Source organism: Scyliorhinus canicula, chromosome 19 (genome assembly GCF_902713615.1).
Source record: "Scyliorhinus canicula chromosome 19, sScyCan1.1, whole genome shotgun sequence".
NCBI lineage: Eukaryota > Metazoa > Chordata > Chondrichthyes > Carcharhiniformes > Scyliorhinidae > Scyliorhinus > Scyliorhinus canicula.
In genome coordinates, this window is record NC_052164.1 from 6,176,512 (window position 1) to 6,198,433 (window position 21,922).

Genomic DNA, 21,922 nt, shown 5'->3' on the forward strand with positions numbered 1-21,922 from the left:
ACAGCTGGATGTGACAGGACTACATAGTCTAGATCTAATCTGTTGGTTGTGGGGTCGCTTAGCTCAGTTGATCCAAGAAAGATTTTAGGGATAAGCCAGGGAACTCCAGGTCATTGAGTCTCACATCAGTGGTAGGGAAACTACTGGAGAAAATTCTGAAGGAGAATCTATCTCCACTTGGAGAGTCAAGGTTTGATCTGGAATAGTCAGCATGGCTTTGTCAGAACGATGTCATGCCATACAAAATTAATTGAACTTTTTGAGCATGTGGCTAAGTGTGCCGATGAGGGTAGTGCAGTTGATGTAGTGTACATGGATTTCAGCAAAGCATTTCACAAGGACCCACATGGGAGACATATAAAGAAGGCAAATGCATATGGGATACAGGGGAACTTGACAAAATGGATGAAAAGCCAGCTGAGCTGCAGGAGACAGAGGGTGGTGACAGATGGCTGATTTAGGAAATCAGAATCACAAAGGGACTGGAGTCCTTGCTCAAGATTCTCTTAAGGTTAACGTGCAGGTTCAGTCGGCAGTTAGGAAGGAAAATGCAATGTTAGCATTCATGTCGAGGGGGCTAGAATACAAGAGTAGAGATGTCTTTCTGAGGCCATACAAGGCTCTGGTCAGACCCCATTTGGAATATTGAGAGCAATTTTGGGTCCCATATCAAAGGAAGGATGTGTTGGCCTTGGAAACAGTCCAGAGGGGGTTCATAAGAAATGATCCCTGGAATGAAGAGCTTGTCATATAGTCGGTTGAGGACTCTGGGTCTGTACTTGTAGGCGTCTAGAAGAATGATGGGGGATCTTATTGAAACTTACAGAATGCTGCGAGGCCTGGGTGTGGAGAGGATGTTTCCACTTGTCGGGAAAACTAGAACCAGAGGACACAATCTCAGACTAAAGAGACGATCCTTCAAAACAAAGATAAGGTGGAATTTCTTCAGCCAGAGGGTGATGAATGTGGAACTCTTTGCCGCAGAAGGCCGTGGAGGCCAAACCATTGAGTGTCGTTAAGACGGAGATAGATAATTCTTGATTAACAAGGGGATCAGGGGTTATGGGGAGAAGGCAAGGAAATGGAGATGAGAAAAATATCAGCCAGCAGAGCAGACTCGATGGACCGAGTGGCCTAATTCTGCACCTATGTCATATGGTCTTAAGTAACTGGAAGCCAGCATCCAGTGGCGTACCACAGGGATCTGTGTTGGGTCCTCTATTATTTACCATCAAATGACTTAGATGACTACGTGGGGAGGAGGATCATTAAGTTTGCAGATGACACAAAGATAGGCCAGGTGGTTAACAGATAGGCCGGTGGTTAACAGTGGGCCCGAGTGTCTTGGGCTAGATATAGACGGGATGGTCAAATGGGCAGAAAAGTGGCAGCTGGAATTTAATCCTAAAAAGTGTGAGGTTTTACACTTTAGCAGTTTAACAAGGAAATAATCAAGTCCTAAGGAACAAAGAGACCGCGGCATGCTTGTCAACTGATCTCTGAAGGCAGACGGGCAGGTAAATAGGACGATGAAAAAAGCATATGGTACAGTTGTCCTCATCAATCGTGGCATAAATTACAAAAGGAAGTCATGTTGGAGTTATATAAAACATTGGTGAGGCCACAGCTGGAGCAGTGTGTGCAGTTCTGGTCGCCACATCATAGGAAGGATGTGATTGCACTGGAGGGGGTGCAGAGGAGATTCACCAGGAAATTGCTTGGGACGTAACATTTAAGTTATGAAGAGAGGTTGGATAGGCTTGGGTTGTTTTCGCTGGAGTAGAGAAGACAGAGGTGCCACCTGATTGAGGTGTACAATATTATGGGGGGTATGGACAGGGTGGATAGGGAACAGCTGTTCCCGTTAGTTGAAGGGGCGGTTACAAGAGGACACAAGTTCAAGGCAAGGGGCGGGGGGTTCAGGGGGAATTGAGGAAAAACCTTTACACTCGGAGGGTGGCGTAACATTCAAGACTATAGGGCCAAGTGCTGGCAAATAAGCTTCGGATTGGAATCAGGTGCCTTTCATCCGGCGGGTCCAGACTTGACGGACTGAAGGGCCTTTTCTGCACTGTATTTTTCTGTGATTCTGATCTGTATGCTTCTGCAGATTGACATATCATTTTAAGTGTGCTTGATAATGATCCTGGTATACCCTCCTACACTCTTCATTGAACCAGGGTTGAGGGTTGATCCAGACTTGCTAGCAAATGGTACAGCGGGCGATATGCTGAGCCATGAAGTTACAGATTGTGGTTCATGTTAAGAAGTTGGAATGAAATGAAAAGTAAAGAACTAGCTAAAAACCATAGCTGCACGGAGGATTTGAGGTGCGGATTAGCCTGGTGGCAGGGTGAAATGGATACTTTGTTAAGCAAACTGGAGACCAGCAGTATGGGGACCTAAATCACAGCCACACCCAATTGCAAAGCAGAGCTCTCAGAGAATCAAACTGTCGTGCAGAAGAAAGCAGAAGTCTGTTTGAGAACCTATAAATTATACTATAAGCTACAAGGGTTCCCAAAAGAAAGCCAGAGATCCTGTGTGGCAATGATTTGCTTGACTTAGCGGACTGGGAAAACCTATGGGATGATGTTTTGGAGAAGGTATACAGTTCTGCCGATGACCAAGTGCTTCATGGTTGCCCAGCCTGGAGTTGAAAGTCTGCCCATTTAGCATGGTGGCAGTGCCACACAACACAATGGGAGGTACCCTCAATGTGAAGATGGGACTTTGTCTCCACAAGGACTATGTAGTGGTCACTCCGACCGGTGCAGTCATGGACAGATGCATCTGCAGCAGGCAGGTTGGGAAGGATCAGGTAAAATATGTCCCCCACCCTGATTGTTTCTTCACCAGCTGGTGCAGACCTATTCTAACAGCTATGCCCTTTAGGACTTGACCAGTTTGGTCAGAGGTGGCACAGTTGTTTTATATTGTAAATGCTTTTAATTGGAACTACTAAAGTGGAGAGCATCGGTTCGTCGGTGTGGTCTCAAATACACATCAATGCCAATGGGCAGGGAATGAAGACAAGTATAATCCATTGGGCATGCAGTTATCTTTCAGGTCAACATGTACAACAGAACTTGAACATTTCCAGTGACATGCACAACACAAAAATAGAAATTCATGCTCAATAATGTTGCGAAACATGGTAATTGGTAGTACATGACAAAATAAACCTTAACTGCAGCAGTACTTTATTTTCAGAGGATAATTTAAAATACTCACTATATCCTGGCATATATAACCAATAGCTTCCAAAGTAGCCTCTTTCATATGTTCAGTGCTATTGGGGTTTGTAACATTTGCAACCAAGTGAGGAATGAGTTCTGGCCATTGAACAACAGGGATCTCTGCACATGCAATTCCTGCAACACACTGAGATGCAGAGCTGGGCCTGTAGGTCTCTGTGCCCAGAGTTTGCAAGACCTGTGGGAGCAGTTTTAAAAGTTCAAAACAAGGTTTAGTTATTGAAAAGTAAGTAATTTTGCAACAACTCCATCACAGAAATGAATAATCTAAAAGATAGAGAATAAGACTGGGGGCATAACTTTCATTAGATTAAAGAAAAGCATTAATTAGTTAAGTTTGGAACTAGATAGTTATGCTAGAGTTTTTTTTTAAAAAATGGGTGAGATATAGAAAGGTAAAATAGAAAAATACATAGACCAGTAAAGGAGACTAAAATTAAAGGCTGAAGACACTCTTGTACCAATACAGTGATGCATTTTCCGAAATGGATTGATTTCCTAGCGCCCACAAAACCACATACTGTGTAGGTTACATCTTGCATTCGGCAATAGCACATATTATCTTGGAAGTTAGAATATGAAAACTGCATACATTGATATAAGCCTTTTGAGCATCTGTGCTACTAGCATAGTTTTACACAGTTCAGTATTCCTACAGCATAGAGCCATAAACAAACTAAAATAGCAAAAAATATTTGCTTTGGTTCTTGAAACTAAAATTTTAAAATCGCAATACAGGTGTTATATATCAAAGAGAAAATTGAAACAGAGCAAGTCAGTATCAATGAGAACTGAAATTTAGTTGTGATCCAATTTTGAAGAAATTAAGCCCTCGATTCCAGATTCCCTACAGTGCAGAAGGAGGCCATTCGGCCAATTGAGTCTGCAACGACTCACCAAAAGAGCACCCTACTCAGATGCACTCACCCACCCACCCCCGTACATCTTTAGATACTAACAGGCAATTTAGCGTGACCAATCGACCTAACGCGCACGCACATCTTTGGACTGTGGGAGGAAACCAGAGCATCCAGATACGGGGAGAACGGACAAACTCCACACAGTCATCCAAAGCCGGAAATGAACCCGGGTCGCTGGCACGATGAGGCAGCAATGGTGCCTCCCTTGTTTTTTTTTCAGTGCAAGAAACACAGAAAGAAACACGGTGCATTAGGTTGCAAACAAATACATCTTCCCCAATTGTTTGGTATTCATTCATTCTATTGGAATATTTTGATTGTTACTAATGAGCCAATGCATGTGTTAAATAAAACAAAAACTTAAGTTGGCATTAAACAGACATGCTCTGAAGTACAAAAGAACAGATTTGTATAATGGACTTTCCATTGCTGCAATCTGTTTGAAAAGTACTTATATGGAAATATCACCAGAAGAATTTATTTATCTTACATTATCAGTATGTTAACACTGCCAACTCCATGATATATTGTATGAATACTCATGAACTGTATTAATAAAAATCTCTGCCATAACATGGAAACTTGGGATTTAAAAGTTAAATGACCAAAAAGGGAGTTTAATTAAATTGCAAGATAATTGCAAAAACGAATATACAAGCTGGACCACATGGTGTCCAGATAATTAATACTTTAATTATATCTTCCTTTGAAAGCATTTTTTGCTTCAAAACATCTTGGGCAGGATTCTCTAGCCAATGCAGAAATTGGGAAATGCGATTTGGCGGAGAATAGCTTCCGATGCCAAAAATGCGGCAGGTGCCGATTTGACATCAAATCGTGATTCCCCGTTACCTCGAAAATGGCGTCAATACATTTCACTCCACACATACAGTAGGCACCGTTTGCATATCATTAGCGGGCCCGACCCGCTACTCTCCAGGGCCTCCGTGAGTCTCCTCCTCCGATGGGTCAGGTTTCCGACGGTGTGGTTCAAGTCTACTTTTAAAACCAGGAAACCGGCATGGCAGCTGCTGAGGAAGAGAGAGAGGCCATTGTGTGCCGACGTGTGTGTGGGGTGGGGTGGGGGGGGGGGGGGGTCCCAGCCAGGGCTGGGGGTTGGCCAGGAGGTGGGATGTGGGGTCAGGGTGGACGGACAAGGAGCACCATTGCCGCAGCCGGCAAGGCAGCCATGCAGCTGCGCACACCACTAACAGCCAACTTTGAACCTGGTGCCACGGGTCGCATAGGTGTCCCCCTCTGACCGCAACCGACCCATCAGCTGTAAGGGCAAGCTCCAGCACAGCCAGTCCATCTTTTTGGCTGGGATGAGTGGATGTGAGGAGTGTAATGTGTATGTGCAGCTGCAGCTCGTCAGCCTGCCGAGCGTCGATCATGGACCCTGCATATCCTAAATATTTCAGTGGAATATAGTGTGATCCATGTGGCACCACTGCTAGCCTCTCAATGGTAATGGATTTGGTCCAGATGCAGCACCAGTTTTTGTCAAAGAAGTCCACGGATTCTCCGTTGGCGTCAACAGTCTCAGAAATGGAGAATCCAGCCCCTCATGTTTCACCAAATCCATGTTATAAAGCAACACTATCGACATGAATAAAACAATGTAGGTAAAAATATCCCAAATATCAACCTAAAGCTAGAGAATAATTTAATCACGTCACTTAAGGCAATTAAGCTATTGGCAAGCAATTTTTATCAAAGCTTTTCGTCTTGCATTGATCAGGATAATCTCAAGAATGGCAAGGGAAACAACAGCTTTATACTGTATGAAAGGAGTGGTTAGCAAGTGGACTCTGGTAGAGGCATTGCCATGGAGACCGCACCAGTTAATGGTGACTGACAGTTCCATGGCAACACACCTACCAATCAACAGTCCACTTGCCAACCAATCAGCACTCTCTCCATGCAGTACAAACTTGCTCCTGCCCGACATTGGTATTCTTGTGATTGCTGAGTGCAAGATGAAAAGTTTCGACAAAGTGTTTTTTCAGCAATACTCCAAATGACTATTTGTAATCCTTTATAAATGAACTTCAGTTTGACTTGTTAAACTTCTAATTACCAGATTATTTAAAAATTAGCACCCAGAACATTTTTTCCCAGTTGAATTGCCAGATCAAATGAATTACAGATCAGTCTGCTAGGGCCTGAAGACTGGCCAAACATAATTTGCAAATAAAGATTTAAAAACTAAATTAAATTTCTGAATAAACAAATCAACAATAAAAGCAGTTCTTGAACAAGGAGTCAAGCATGCAAAACTGCACACTGTATGAGCAAAGAGGTTAACTATTTCACCATCTGCTGAAAAATTGCAGATCTTGCCAATGAACATAAATATGACTTACTCCATGTTAAAAACAATGAAGTCTAAAATGTGAAAGGCTGTGTTCCCTTTCCACTACCAGTTAGATTGTTATTTTGGCAAGTCTAAAGTTGATTGAAAGCCATAAAACCTCCTCACTCTCCCAAGAAATAAACATTTCAGTATTAAAATTATAAAAGCCTCCACAACTTACAAAAGTTTTGATTTCTCTACGGGCATTGGTGTCAATGGCCAGCCACCTTTGCTGATATTGTGTCTTGACATCAAGATCCTTGGACGTCAGGGAATTCTTGATTTGTAGACCAGCTGCAATTCGAGCAACTTGACTGTTTCCTGGATTTGCTAGCACTTTTGAGAGCTCCACTAAGAAGGTAGGCTATATTGAATGAGAGAAAGTGGAAAAAAGTTATTTTTGTACAATTCCCATATTATTGATCATGTATTTTTACTTCAAAATTCATCCAGGGCTCTTGCTCATGCTTTTAAGACATTCTGTATGTATAACTGATAAAATGGAAAATGGGTTGAACAGGATTTAAACTTAAACATAAGGATTTAATATTTTTGCATCAAGTAAAAGTGATCTACCAGCTCCTGCAAGACTCACAAAAACCTTTAGAACCTTGGTGGTTCAGGCAATCAGAGTGCCAGAAAGCAGTAACAGATCCATATGAAAGCCTCCATTTGACAAAACTCAGAAGAAGAACGGAGCAGAAACTGTATCCACTTTTCATTCAGAGTCATGACCAAGTGTTCTCTGGCACCTTGCCATAGGTGGGCATTGATAGCAGGCTGTGAATTCACACTCGAAGCATGAAGAGGATAAGTTACAGTAGAAGAAAAAATATAGGAATAATCAGTTTTAAGAATTCACAGGCAATTAAAAAAACATCTTCAGTACTACATTGGAGAATCATCTTAAATTAAGTGCACAAGTTCTAGTGCTGCTGGAATCCACAATCTTCTGACCCAGGCGCAAGGGCACCTACAACTGATTAAACATTAAGCAGTGTCAGTGAAGTACAGCAGCAATCATCAAAAAGGAACTCGTCCCATCCAGAGATATATCCAAGCATCAATCGTTTGAAAGTACAACAGCATGAAGTGGCAAAGAAACACAAATTTAAAAACTGGGAAGTTACTGAAAAGAGTTACCGAGGAAGGACATTAAAGAAAACAAGTTCATACATAATGCATTTAATGTGGTAAAACATCCCAAGGAACTTCACAGGAATGCCAAAGTTTTGGCAGTCACATGAGGGGACATTAGGGCAAATGAATATACAGTGCAGGAGACCATTCAGCCCATTGAGTCTGCACCTACCCTCTGAAAGAGCACCCGTAATAGGCTCCCGTCCTATCCCTGCAAACCCATAATCCCACCTAACCCGCACATATCTGGACACTAAGGGGCAATTTATCATGACCAATCACCTATACTGCACATCTTTGAACTGTGAGAGGAAACTGGAGTCCCCGGAGAAAACCCACGCAGACACAGTGTGAGCGTGCAGACTTTACATAGTGACCCAAGACTGGAATTGAACCCAGGTCCCTAGCGTTGTGAGGCAGCAGTGCTAAGCATTGTGCCACCGTGCCGACCCAGACAAAGACATGTAGGTTTTAAGGAGCAATTTGAAGGAGAAAACATCTGAGCGGGCCCTGGGGCTGGATCAGATCAGAAGTTTGGTGGTGGTGGGCAAGGCCATGGAGCTATCTGGAAAAAGTTAATATGAAAATTGATACATTGCTCAAGTGGGTCAGGAGGTACAAGGATGATGGCCAACAGGACTTGTTGGCAATTAAGACAGGCAGCGAAGTTTGATAATCGCATATCTACAATGTAGAACGTGGGAGACCAGTCTGGAGAAAACTTGAGTCTAGAGATAACAAAGCCATGGCAGAAGGTTTCAGCAACAGAAAAGCCATGAGGCAGGGAAAGAGTCAGCCAATGCTACTATGTTAGCGATAGGAAATCAGATGTTTTGTTTACAGTCAAGTATGTCAGCCTCAGACGGTTGCCAGGTGGAGGGATCGAGTTAGTGGCTCGGGATTAGTTTATATCTGCTTGACAATAGAAACAGGCTCAAGATAATCAATGCATTTGAAAAGCAAAGCAATTAACAGGAATGGAAACAGGTGGAAAAGTTGCATTTCTCCGAGCTCACTGCTCAAGCACAAGACAGTGTGTGTTGTGAGGCCAAAGGGAGAGGCAAGACCATGAAGGAATGTTCTAAACTGCCACCAACTGGAGTACCTACTTGGAGTCAGTGAACAATCAGCAGGAATGAGAATAACTGCTGGTTTCAATTTCACCAAGGAAATTGGGGCACAGACCAAATACTATCCAGCTGAACTTTCTCAAATCAGCATGGACTAGTGACCTTTCTGGTTTGTACAGTTCAATTCCAGCGAGTGACTGTCTGTGTGGAGCTTGTACATGCTCTAGTTTCCTCCCACAGTCTAAAGATGTGCAGGTTAGGTGGGTTGGCCATGCTAAACTGCCTTTAAGTGTCCAAACATGTGCAGGTTAACCAGGGTTATGGGGCTAGGGCAGGAGAATAGATTCAGGTAGGGTGCTCTTTCAGAGGCTCGATGGACCCACTGGCTTCCTTCTGCATTGTAGGGATTTGATTCTAAGGATCCCTGGACCAAATGATACACTGATCAGATCTACTTCGTTGTTGACCTCTTCCTAGCATTTTCAGTTTACACATTAAGCATGTCAAGTTTAGAAACTGCTGCAACACATTTATTTTAAATCACCAGGAAACTACTATTCATGTAAACACTGTGCAGACACCAATGGGCCGTCAATGCGTTGAGAGAAGTTAACTACTTTAATAGAATGCGCGAACTACTTATAGGTCAGTTCAATGCCAGACCAAAATTCTGAAAATTAGCCTTATAAACTAGCTCATCCCGACTCTTCTAACCTTTCTCCATGGGATCAACCCAAGACACGTACAGCTGTAAACCTTGCAATATTTTAAAAAGCAGCTATTCTCACCATCCCTAGTTAGGTCTCCCTAGGAAGAGCTGAGTGGGCAAGACAGACAATTAAATATCCTTTCCGTGGAAAGTTGCAAGTACCATTCAGTACTGCTATATACTTCATTGTGACTGCGAAACATCTCTACAAATTCAAATAAAATTTTTAAAATTGTGCTTCGATAATCTTTTAAACATAGAAATATTCAAATGATAATTGAAATACACAAAAAACGACACTATAAGTTCAAAGAACAAAGAAAAGTACCGCATGGAAACTTCCGGTTTTGGCTATGCGGAGCTAAGTCGCACGTTCGGCAGCTCCCGCCAGAAACTGACTTTTGGGCTCTTTTTAGGGCCCCCAACGGCATTTATTCGACGATTCCCAGTGTGGGAAGGTGACAGCAATATTTCCCCAGCACTGTATGGATTGGACCAGGAGTGGGGCGGCGAAAAAACTAGATTGGGAGCAGCGAAAAGTGCGAGGGAGGAAAACCAAGATGGCGGCGGGTGGCGACCAGGCAGCATGGGCGCAGGAGTTTCTCCAGCGCTACTTCACGGAGCTGAAGGCAGAGCTGTTGGAGCCGATGAAGGCTTCGATTGACAAGCTGCTCGAGACCCAGAAGGCCCAAGGGGCTGCGATCCGGGAGGTGCAGCAAAAGGCCTCGGAGAACGAGATCTTGGGCCTGGCGGTGAAGGTAGAGGCGCACGAGGCGCTGCATAAGAAATGGCAGGCGAAGTTCGAGGACATGGAGAATCGGTCGAGGAGGAAGAACTTGGGGATCCTGGGTCTCCCGGAGGGGATGGAGGTGTCGGAGCATACGCGGTCACGATGCTGAATACACTGACGGGCGCGGGGCCCCTGAAGCTGGAGGGGGCCCCATCGAATCCTGGCGAGGAGGCCCAGGTCCAACGAGCCACCGCGGGCGGTGCTGGTGCAGTTCCACCGCTTCGTGGACAGGGCGTGTGTCCTAAGGTGGGCAAAGAAAGAGCGGAGCAGCAGGTGGGAGAATGCAGAGCTCCGGATATACCAGGACTGGAGCACGGAGGCAGCCAAGAAGAGGGCCGGGGACAATCGGGCTAAGGCGGCGCTGCATCGGAAGGGGGTGAAATTTGGAATGTTACAGCCGGCGCGACTGTGGGTCACCTTCATGGACCGCCATCACTACTTTGAGACGCCGGAGGAGGCGTGGACCTTTATCCAGGCCGAAAAGTTGGACTCAGATTGAGGGGATTGATGTGATTGTTGTGTTTTGGAAGGGGGAGGGGGGGGGGGGGGATGTTCTGGTCTGTGCTACTTTTTCTCTCTTTTTTTGGGGTTGGTAGTGGGGGTTTGGTGAGAGTGTGGGCGTTGGTGGTTGAAAGAGGAGGCCCCGTTGGGGTGGGGGGGCGGGAAACAGGGGATACACGAGGTGGGGGAGCCGGGATTAGGCCGTGAAAGGGGGCTGCGGCAGAGGGGGCGGGGCCGGCTTGGCGGAAAGCGCGTGCTTTTTCCCGCGCCAGCGAGGAAGGAGTCGGGGGTGGAAGGGTGGTGCTGGAGAGGAGCGCCTGCTGATGGACAGGAGGGGGGGGGGGGGGGGGGGGGGGGGGAGATTCTCACACTGGGGGGTCGAGGGAGTGGCCGGGGTCAGCTGACTTACGGGAGTGCTATGGGGGGAGCAACGCAGCTAGGGTGGGACCTAGCTTGGGGTTGGGGGGGGGGGGGGGGGTGAGAGAGAGAGAGAGAGACTGGGTTGCTGCTGCAGCGGACAAGGGGGAGCTGGAGTCTGTAGAGTGTCGGGGTAGGGGTCTGCCGCTGGGGGGAACGGAGAGTGCGTGAGGCGCGGGCACGTGGCTGGCCTAGAAAGGGTGATGGCTAATCGGCCAGGGGGGTAGCCCCCTGATCCGGATGATAACTTGGAATGTGAGGGGCCTGAACGGGCCAGTGAAGAGGGCCCGTGTGTTCGTGCACCTGAAGGGACTGAAGGCAGATGTGGTCATGCTCCAGGAGACGCACCCGAGGGTGGCAGACCAGGTTAGGCTGCGAAATGGGTGGGTAGGACAGGTGTTCCATTCGGGGTAGGACGCTACGAATCGAGGGGTGGCGATTTTGATGGGGAAGTAGGTGTCGTTTGAGGCGCTGAGCATTGTGGCAGACAATGGAGGTAGGTACGTGATGATGAGTGGTAAGCTGCAGGAGGTGCGGGTGGTCTTGGTGAATGTGTATGCCCCGAATTGGGACGATGCCGGATTTATGCAGCGCATGTTGGACCGGATCCTGGAGGCAGGGGCTTCAATACGATATTGGATCCAGCATTGGACCATAATAAAGTAAAGTCATCAGAGTCGCAGATGACCTTCCTTGAGGGGAAGAACTGACTGGTGGTGATTTAACATAGAGGGCCGAAGGGCCTGTTCTGTTCTATGTTCCAAGCCTGTGCCGACCATGCTGCCCACCTAAACTAAAATCTTCTACACTTCCGGGGTCTGTATCCCTCTATTCCCATCCTATTCATGTATTTGTCAAGATCCCCCATAAATGTAACTATCGTCCCTGCTTCCACCACCTCCTCCGGCAGCGAGTTCGAGGCACCCACTACCCTGTGTAAAAAACTATAACCAGTTGCACAGAGTCTAACAAATTTGATGGAATTTTTCGAGGTGGCGTCTAGATGTGTAGGTGAGGGCAGTGCAGTTGATGTAGTCTCCATGGCCTTCAGTACGGCTTTTGACAAGTCCCGTATGGGGAACTTTGAGCCAGAAATCAGAAGCAAATAAGTCATGCTTTGGCCATATATTCAATTGCAACTGGTCCTAATCAAGAGTTGCCAATCATTACAACCATTAATGAAAACTTGGGGAGGCTAAGAAGCACTTCTGAGGATTCACATTCAGCTCGCCACACATTCCAACATTAGTAAGCTGTCCATGACAGAGGAGATCAAAAAAGTAAAATACTTTATTACCAAAGGGTGGAGATGGTCTGAAATGCAGAAGGCAGGAGAATAGGGATGAGAAAAATATCAGCCGATGTTGGGAATCTGAAAAAAACCCAGAACTTGTTCGAAACACCCAGCAGGTCCAGAAACATCCACACAGAACCAATGTTTCAGGTTGTGACCTTTCATCAGATCAGGACATCATGAGGTCAGGTCACCACTACTGCCTGACTGGGGAATCGTGTAGTGTGGGAGATCTAGACCAAAGGGAGTTATTTTTAATTGAACAAACAAAATCTGTATTGACACAAGTAGGCTTACGTTAACATGGCAATGAAGTTACTGTGAAAAGCCCCTTGTTGCCACACTCTGGCACCTATTCGGGTACAGAGGGAGAATTCAGAATGTCCAATTCACCAAGTAGAGGAAACCGGAGTACCCACACAGACACAGGGAGAACATGCAGACTCCGCAGACAGTGACCCAAGCCAGGAATCAAACCTGGGACCCTGGCGCTGATAAGCAACAGTGCTAACCACTGTGCTACCCACGGTCGCTGTTTCCAAGTACTGGATAATGACTAGATAAAGCCATCCTCAATATTGTACTGGACAGCAGAACACCGGCCTGATCTGGCTGCAAAATGTGCTACAAAAATCCAGTTGTATTAAAATTTCACAATGATCGCTTTCTTCCCCAGTGGCTGCCCCCCACCCAACATACGTTTGTTAACTATGTCCCGATTGATAAAGGCATTATCTGTGGAACTCTTTGCCGCAGAAAGCTGTGGAGGCCAAATCACAGAGTATCTTTAAAACAGAGATAGATAGGTTTTAGATCAACAAGGCGATCAGGGGTTATGGGGAGAAGGCAGGAGAATGGGGATGAGAAAAATATCAGCCATGATTGAATGGCGGAGCAGACGCGATGGGCCGAGCGGCCTAATTCTGCTCCTATGTCTCATGGTCTTATGTCCCAAAAGCCTTTTTTTAACCACCCTATTAACCTGCCCTCCCGCCTTCAGATATCTATAGACAAACACACTAAGTCCCTTTTTTCCTCCAAACTTTCCAGTGTCAGGCCATTCATTGAATACTTCCTTGTCAAAATACTCCTTCCAAAAGCTATCACCTCACACTTTTCAGTATTAAAGGACACAGAGGCCAATCCACCCAACCTACACATCTTTGGACCCAACAAAGCTCACGCAGACATGGTGGAAAATGCTGAGTTTTGGAGAAATTCGGGTGAAATAAGTCTCCATAAATTTATATTTGAAGAAAGCTCGAGCTCAGTCACACTACACTATTAGGTCAGTCAAGCACCCTGGTCAGAGTAAGAGATCTCATTTAGTACAGTATCTATTTTGTTAGACTCCAAATCGAACACTTAAATTTGGAATTTATCCAATTTAGCACATTTAAAATATCCACCCGAAAAAATGCTCGTTATATTTTTTAAGTTAAGTTACGGGATGTGGGCGCCCCTGGTTAAGCCAGCATTTATTGCCCATCCTTAGTCGCTCTTCAGACGGTGGTGGTGAGCTGGCTTCTTGAACACTGCTGTCCTTGTGGTGTAGGTGTACCCACTGTGCTGTTAGGGAGGGAGTTCCAGGGTGTTGCCCCAGCAACAGTGAAGGAATGGCCATATATTTCCAAGTTAGGGTGGTGAGTGACCTGGAGGGGGAACCTCCAGGTGGTGGGGTTCCCAGGCATCTGCAGCTCTTGTCCTTCTAGATGGTCGTGGGTTTGGAAGGTGCCGCCCACTTAGCGAGTTACTGCAGTGCATCTTGTAGCTGGTACACATGGCTACCACTGTTTGCCGGTGGTGGAGTGTTTGTGGAAGGGGGAGCAATAGTGGGCTGCTTTGTCATATGGTGTCAAGCTTTTGGAGTGTTGTTGGATCTGCACTCATCCAGGCAAGTGGAGAGTATTCTATTGCACTCCTGACTTGTGGAGGATTCAGCGATGGTAATGCCATTGAATGGAATGTCAAGGGGCGATGATTAGGTCCTCTCTTGTAGGAGATGTTCATTGCCTGACACTTGTGTGGCGCGAATATAACTTGTCACTTGCAATTTGCCCAAAAACCTGTGGCAGCACAGGATCACTGCCCTTACAGCACACCAAAGTGATGCACTGGTAAGTACTTATACACCAAATAATGGTTAATTTGCAGTTTCTTGCGTACAGGAATGGGGAAGCAAGATGACCTGTAGTAGCTGCTGCGAAAGTAGCATTTACTCAAGTTTGGAGGTATTGCCTTCTTGATGGGAAATGCTTCCTGGTGATTTACTAGGTCAAGGTACCACCCACCAGAGCTTGGAGCCATTCAGACCATAAAGATGGCAATTTTGAATCCAAGGCTATGTTAAGTCAACTGACAGCAGAGGTGAAGGAGAAATCAGCCCTCATCCCTGCTGCCAACGGCTCTAATGCTGGAAATGAATTCAGGGAAGGGCCTCAGTGCATGATCCAGAGTCATATTTGACAAAGTACTGAAAAGCTACGTACAGAACCATAATAAAATAAGTAAAGTCATCAGAGTCCCAAATGACCTTCCTTGAGGGGAAGAACTGACTGGTGGTGATTTAACCCAAAGGTCACCACACCTCAGGCGAGGGGCATGAAGAACCATAATAGCCTTGCAACGACCAAGAAACAATGCAGGTAAATACATTTTTAGCACATAACAAAAGGTAGAGAAGTTTAAAAATAGCTACCCTGGTGGTTGGTTACTGGAACTGTGCAACCACCCTTGCATTTTATAAAGATTGAATATCCCCATCTTCAATATTTTCTCCTCCACTCCAGAATCAACTTCCTCTCGGGAGTCCTAGATGCACAATCTTTTCCAAATGCTCATTTTAGTATGTATTGAAACACTAAGTTGCTTAACCAAATTTGATAGTTAAAACAAAATCTGTCCTCCTAAAGTACTTGCATTTCCTTTTTAAAAAAATATATTTTTATTACCCTCCTTTTTCACATTTTCTCCGACATTTACACCAACAATAAACATGTACTTGCATTTCCATAAGTAATGTTGCTAGAAGGTTGAATTCCTGACTAATTTCAACAATCCCAACCCCAGCAGCCTCTTCTAACTTTCCATTCTTCTTTTCCTTTCTCATCACTTGTGCTCTTTGTGAATTGTTTGTAAAAAATGACAAGTATTGATTTGTCCCCAAGATTCTTCAGGATTGTGAGTTACATTTTGTTTAACAACGCACTAGCAGCCCGACTGACTTACCTACCTCCTCACAATAACCTGGAATATATCAGGAGAAAATTACATTAACATTATCGTGAGGGGCCTCACGGTAGCATGGTGGTTAGCATCAATGCTTCACAGCTCCAGGGTCCCAGGTTCGATTCCCGGCTGGGTCACTGTCTGTGTGGAGTCTGCACGTCCTCCCCGTGTGTGCGTGGGTTTCCTCCGGGTGCTCCGGTTTCCTCCCACAGTCCAAAGATGTGCGGGTTAGGTGGATTGGCCATGCTAAATTGCCCGTAGTGTAAGGTTAATGGGGGGATTGTTGGGTTACGTGGGTTTAAGTAGGGTGATCATTGCTCGGCACAACATCGAGGGCCGAAGGGCCTGTTCTGTGCTGTACTGTTCTATGATTATCAGCTCCAACTGCAGACATTTCTTGGAATCTGGTTCATCAGCATTATACACTCTCGACCCCTCAACGGTCATAACTTTGACTGAGTGATTGTCTGGAAAGAAGGTTGGCTTCCCCAGAGTTGAGTAAATATTGGACTTGTGCCCGTCTCCACGAAGCACACAAGGCTACATTTTTTAAAAATCCAACTTTCCCTCACTTTTCCCATGACTTGCTGCAGTACCGTTGCAACTCCATGTGGTATCAAAACTGAGCAGGACCCTGGCATCACCACAGCTAAATTTCCAGTAGAATCACGGAATATCAGTCAAGAGTGAGAACCCTGGCCACAGCTTCTACCACCTCAACCAAGGGTAGAAAAGAATCGCTACAGAGCAGGAGGAAGCCATTTGGCCCATCAAGTCTGCACCGACCCTCTGAAAGAGTACCCTGCCCAGGCCCAATACCGTAACCCCACCAAACCTTTGGACACCAAGGGGCAATTTAGCATGGCCAATCCACATAACCTGCACATCCTTGGACTGTGGGAGGAAACCAGAGCACCCCAAGGAAGCCCACGCAGACATAAGCCCCTGATGTCAGGATCCAACCCGGGTCTCCGCTGCTGATGAGGCAGTGCTAGCCACTATGTCATCCATAATAATTGAATTCCACAGTCCTTCCTTGGTGAAAGGACAGAACTACATGCTACTAACGAATGCAATAGGAATGGTGACACCTCCCCACACAGCCTATGAACCAAGCAACTATGTAATAAATCCTGATTGAGCCGGGGACTGAAAGACCCAAAACAAATGATGAAAAAACTCAAATATTTTTCAATTACACCTTCATTGTCCAGCAACATTTTAATATTTCCCATTTAAAATATTTGTATTCAACATATAATTACAATAAATTTAGACATACAGGATAATAGTGTATCAGACACACCCGATTCCTCTTTGACTGGGAGTTTTATGATGAATGAAGTTGGATGCAGATGACTAATCTGCATGGAGCCACATAAACAAACAGTTCCAGCTTGGTATTAGCCAGCAATCCAAGTGAAGAATGGCTGGTGTGGGAAATAGGAAATTTTACATTAATGGAATTGTCTTCTAGAGTTGAATGTTGGGATATTGCTCAAGATGCAAGAGGGAGCTTTGCCCTGCAAATGCCAGCATTTATTCCCCATCCTGGAGGGTATTAAGAGTCAACCAAATCGCTGTGATCTGGACCCACATCTAAACCAGACCAGTTAAGGTTTACAGATTTTCTTCCCTAAAGCATAACTGAGTCTCTGGATTACTAGTCCACCATGCCACTGCCTCTCCTATGACCAGATTTGACAGCATTCTGCTGTCCCACCACCATGTGCCCAAGCTTTCCTCTTCTAGCAACTATTCTCTGGAAGAATTAAACTGCACCCTACATGACCTCAAATGTTCATTAAAAACCTGTACTTACCTTCTTTCTCCTTCCTCCCAAAGTCCAAAAAATTATCAACCAAGAAAATAATGAATTGATCACCCCAGACCCTGTAGCATGTTGCAACCAAACAAGTCGCAAGATGTATTTTTATACAGAAAACACATTACAGATTCTGCCAGCAGGTAACTGCCCCAAATCATTACCTAGCAGGAAACATTTGAGTATAGTACTGAGGGGACAAGGTCAATACTACATTTGTCACTTGTTTACATTTTCTTGGGTTGTGGGAGCGAGACCCACGCAGACATGGGTAGAACGTGCAAACTCCACAGACAATGACCCGGGGCTGGGATCAAACCTGGGTCCTCGGTGCCGTGAGGCAGCAGTGCTAACCACTGCACCACCATGCTGCCCCTCATTTGTGTCACTTGTTAACATGTACATGCATCTAACTTATTAAAATAGTTACTGGCCTTTTAAAATCAGATAGCTTTCTCAACAAAGTTTCTAGATACAGCGAACGATACTCAATTACCCAAGTACTTATTAGCAAACTGTCAAATACCACACATTACAAGAAGCCAGAAAAGATATTACCTACAAAATGTGATGCCTCAGATAAAGTAACCTCATGAAAAATATTTAAGTGTTCAATGCAATAGGCAAAAATACTAAATGTATTTAAGAAGAGATGTTTTAGATTTTAATTGATATTATTTCTAACATGATAATGCAGTTCAAATGTAACTTGACCACAAAGCAATAACTCAACTTGCACATTATTCAAGTAACTGTGTAAATTAAAATATAAATCCAGAATTGAGTATCCAAAATGTACTACTCTTATTAATTACCAATAAAATAGCAGACTGCTGCAACCTTATACCCCAGAAATAACCTAAAAAACAGATCCATTGACCCTGTTGCGATAAAGAAAATGATGTATTGGGAGTTTAAAAATCTTTTCAGGCCCTCACGGTCAGACACTCCATTAAATGCAAAAAAATTTGGATGTATTTGTATACGTGCAGCAACAACACTGTAGACAGTAGGGAGAGATTTAACTGAAGTGTATGGAGAGGCCTGGGAAGGACCTATGGCTTTTAGAGGATTGATTTAAAGCAATTGACAAAAGAATTAGGAAGTAGAGGAAAAAACTATCACCATAAGGGTGGGGGTCTAGAAACCTGTTGCCTTAAAGGGTGTTAAGAGCCAGGAATCCCCACCTAAAAAGTGCACCATTAAAATTGCCAGAACCTTTTTTTAAAAATCCATCACAAGCTTCATGGGTCAAATGGTCTACTTCTGAGCAGCAATTTTATGTATGAAGTATGCTATAAAATTGATCAAGTGTCACAAATACTAACGAGGAAATGGAAGCCACCCTCAGAAAAAAATATAATTTTAATCTTTTTGCACATGTATATTGCGTGTATATGTATCCCAGACAAACATATTGTGCATGAATAGAGACATAAATGAAAGCAGTATTTAATCGTCATACCAACCCCCAGATTGTACTAATCTAGATGGCAATTAGGAGTGAAATGATGTACAGTTTTAAGATGCAGAGGTGCGAGGCTGTGTTTTAATGGATGAAATCGTTGCTCCATCCCCAGCAGCCAGCGGGAAGGGAGGCTGCTCTCCCTCTCCCCCTCACACGCACACAGGCTAAAGCCGGCAACATGCGCTCAGGCCTCGGCTCCCAGCTTCCCTTCCCGTCAACCTAACTTGCGCGGAGCGGAAACCCAGCCCCTTCGGCGCGCGCCCATTGGCTGCCGCCGCCGGGCCCTCCGACCAGTCCCGGGCCCCCATTGGCAGCGAAGGCCTATCAATCAGCGCAGCACATCCGGCCAGCAGGTTGGGTTGCAGTTTTCCCACTCTCTCTCTCGCTGCCCACCCCCCCCCCCCCAAATCAAGAGGGGGGGGGGGGGGGGGGGGATCAATGAAGGCCTTGGCTTCCCTCCCTGTTACACAACTAAAATCACCACAAGATCCTATTTCTCTCCCCCCGCCTTTCAACATTTAAGAAAACAGGAGATAAGTCAGATGACCGGCTACACATCCATTCAAAAAAAAATTAAAACGGAATCCAATACTGACCAAATTCTCAACAGCCGCCTGTTCCAGAAACTTCTGCGCTGCCTCCAGCTCATTGCGATCTGAGGGAGGAAAAAGCACATTACCGTTTAAAATAACAAGGGAGGCGAAGGAAAAGAAAGACAATTTATCCGCCTCGGCCGCTCACCTGGAGAGACGGTTTTCTCTAAAATTGTGATAAGCTCCATGTTAACGAATCTCATGTGGGAAACAACGCGGCTTTTTCTCAGGCAGAAACGGCCATAAATGATTCTGGGTCACTCAGATTCTGCTTCCTAATGGGTGAACTGGGCGGCTTTCTGTCGGATTAAATGCGTTATATTTTCAGCGTCTTTTTTTTTTCCTCCTCTCCCCCCCCCCACCCTCTCCTCCTCCTCCTTCTCTCCTCCCCTCTCTCTCTCTGCCGCTCGCTTCTCCACACAGCCGGAGCTTCCCTCACGCCTTCGCCCAGCTGCGCAAAAAGCCGAGTCCCGCCGGCGGCGGAGCGATATACCGGCCGCGCGCGCGCCGCTCCCCTCCCCCCACCGCCCCGGCCGCTCCAACGCGCCGTCCCATTGGTCCGCAGCACTTCCGACGTCACGCGCTGTACCGCCGCCGACGCCCGCCGCGTCGTCTGATTGGTCCGCCCTCCCCCTTCGCCCACCCGCCCCCAAGGCGGCCGCCTATTGGCGAGCGGATCGCGCCAGCCGATGCCCGCGCGCGTCACGTGCTCCCAACCGTCGCCGGGCTCATCGATCGTGGACTCTGATTGGTCCATCGCGCCAAGTAACGTCATTCCTGATTGGTGGGTGTGGCGCCAGCCAATGCGCGTGCGCGTTAACCGCCATCGGCAGTGGCCGGTCCTGACTAATGCCATGGAGACTGGCGGCGGATGTGACAGCGGTGGAGGGAGCAGGGAGGCACCGGGAATCGGGATCACTCCCTGTCCGACTCCAGCATCCGCCGTCATCTAATTTGATCCCCGATTGGTCAATCGCTCCGCTCCCACTGCTATCTAAGGCGGTCGATGATTTGCGGGCGGCGCCAGCCAATCAGCGGGGCCGTCTCATCTCCGCACAGGCCGCGGGTGGTTGTAAGGCCCGCTCTGATTGGCCGAGAGGCTACGGACCTCCGCTCTCAACCGGTGGCCGCGCTGGGACATGGCAGCCCGTCCGGCCCTCAGCATCCACCGCGGGGGAATGTCTCCCCGCTTCCCTACGAATGGCCTCACAGGGGGCTTGGCGCCGGAGTTTTCCGCGAATCAGATCGTGTGTCTCATTCACTCTTTGCTGAAGCCGAAATCTTACTTTATCTAAAGTGGGAATGTAGCAGAAAAAAGCCCCGGGAAATTTGATTTTCATCCCGGGCAGTGGGCCACCGAGAGAGACGTATTGAGAAATGTGCGGTGGGCGAGGTTAAAGGCTGTGGGGAACTACTTTCCGGCGGGCGGCGGAGGGAGACGCTGCTGCTGCTAGGGAGTGCTGCGGTGCCGGTTTGTATTTCCCGCCGTTTCCAGAGCCCGGCCTTAACCCCGGGCAGCTCTGCAGAGCATTGCCGTGTACCTTCCATTCCCATTGCTCCATGATGTGTGGGGGTCTCACTTTGTCGTGACTCGTTCCCCAGTCCTATATTGGTGACTGCGGAATTTTTTACACCAGAGGGTTTTTGATGCTCCATCCTTGAATACAATGAAGGCTGGGAAAGACAGATTTTTGGTGCCTCAGATATCATTCAATGTGAGGAGTGGCAGGAAAGTGGGTTTGAACCACAGGATGGGCAGCATGGTTGCTTCACAGCTCCAGGGTCCCGGGCTCGATTCCTGGCTTGGGTGTGTGTGCAGTCTGCATGTTCTCCCTATGTCTGAGTGGGTTTTCTCCAGGTGCTCCGGTTTCCTCCCACTGTCCAAAGATGTGCGGGTTAGGTGGATTGGCCATGTTAAATTTCCTTTAGTATCCAAAAGGGGCTGTTTAGCCAGGGCTAAATCGCTGGCTTTGAAAGCAGACCAAGGCAGGCCAGCAGCACGGTTCGATTCCCGTATCAACCTCCCCGAACAGGCACCGGAATGTGGCGACGCGGAGTTTTTCATAGTAACTTCATTTGAAGCCTGCTTGTGACAATACGCGATTTTCATTTCATTTTCAAGGGTTAGGTGGGGTTACGGGGGTGCTCTTTACAAGGGCAGGTGAAGACTCGATGGGCCAAATGGCCTCCTGCATTGTAAATTCTATGTTCTATAAACTGTGATTGTATTGAATGGCAGATCAGGTTTGAATGGCCTGCTCCTATTTCTTGTGATCTTTAATGAAGTGTATAACATTTATGGGCGGTCTAGATCCGAGTGAATAGGAAGGTAGTATGCCCCTTGGTCGTGGGTA

General features: G+C 46.4%; 1 protein-coding gene across 1 annotated transcript in view; it reads right to left on the reverse strand.

Moving 5' to 3' along the window:
* The window catches only part of kpnb1 (karyopherin (importin) beta 1), a 61,345-nt gene extending 41,408 nt beyond the window's left edge, over positions 1-19,937 (reverse strand). Inside the window, exons 1-4 of the mRNA XM_038778533.1 lie at positions 19,717-19,937; positions 19,572-19,630; positions 6,715-6,897; positions 3,235-3,435 (exon numbers count right to left, since the gene is read on the reverse strand). Of these exons, the coding sequence (XP_038634461.1) occupies positions 3,235-3,435; positions 6,715-6,897; positions 19,572-19,630; positions 19,717-19,771 (498 nt within the window). The 5' untranslated portion in view covers positions 19,772-19,937. The remainder of the gene's footprint in view (positions 1-3,234; positions 3,436-6,714; positions 6,898-19,571; positions 19,631-19,716) is intronic.
* Positions 19,938-21,922: the final 1,985 nt, after the last annotated feature.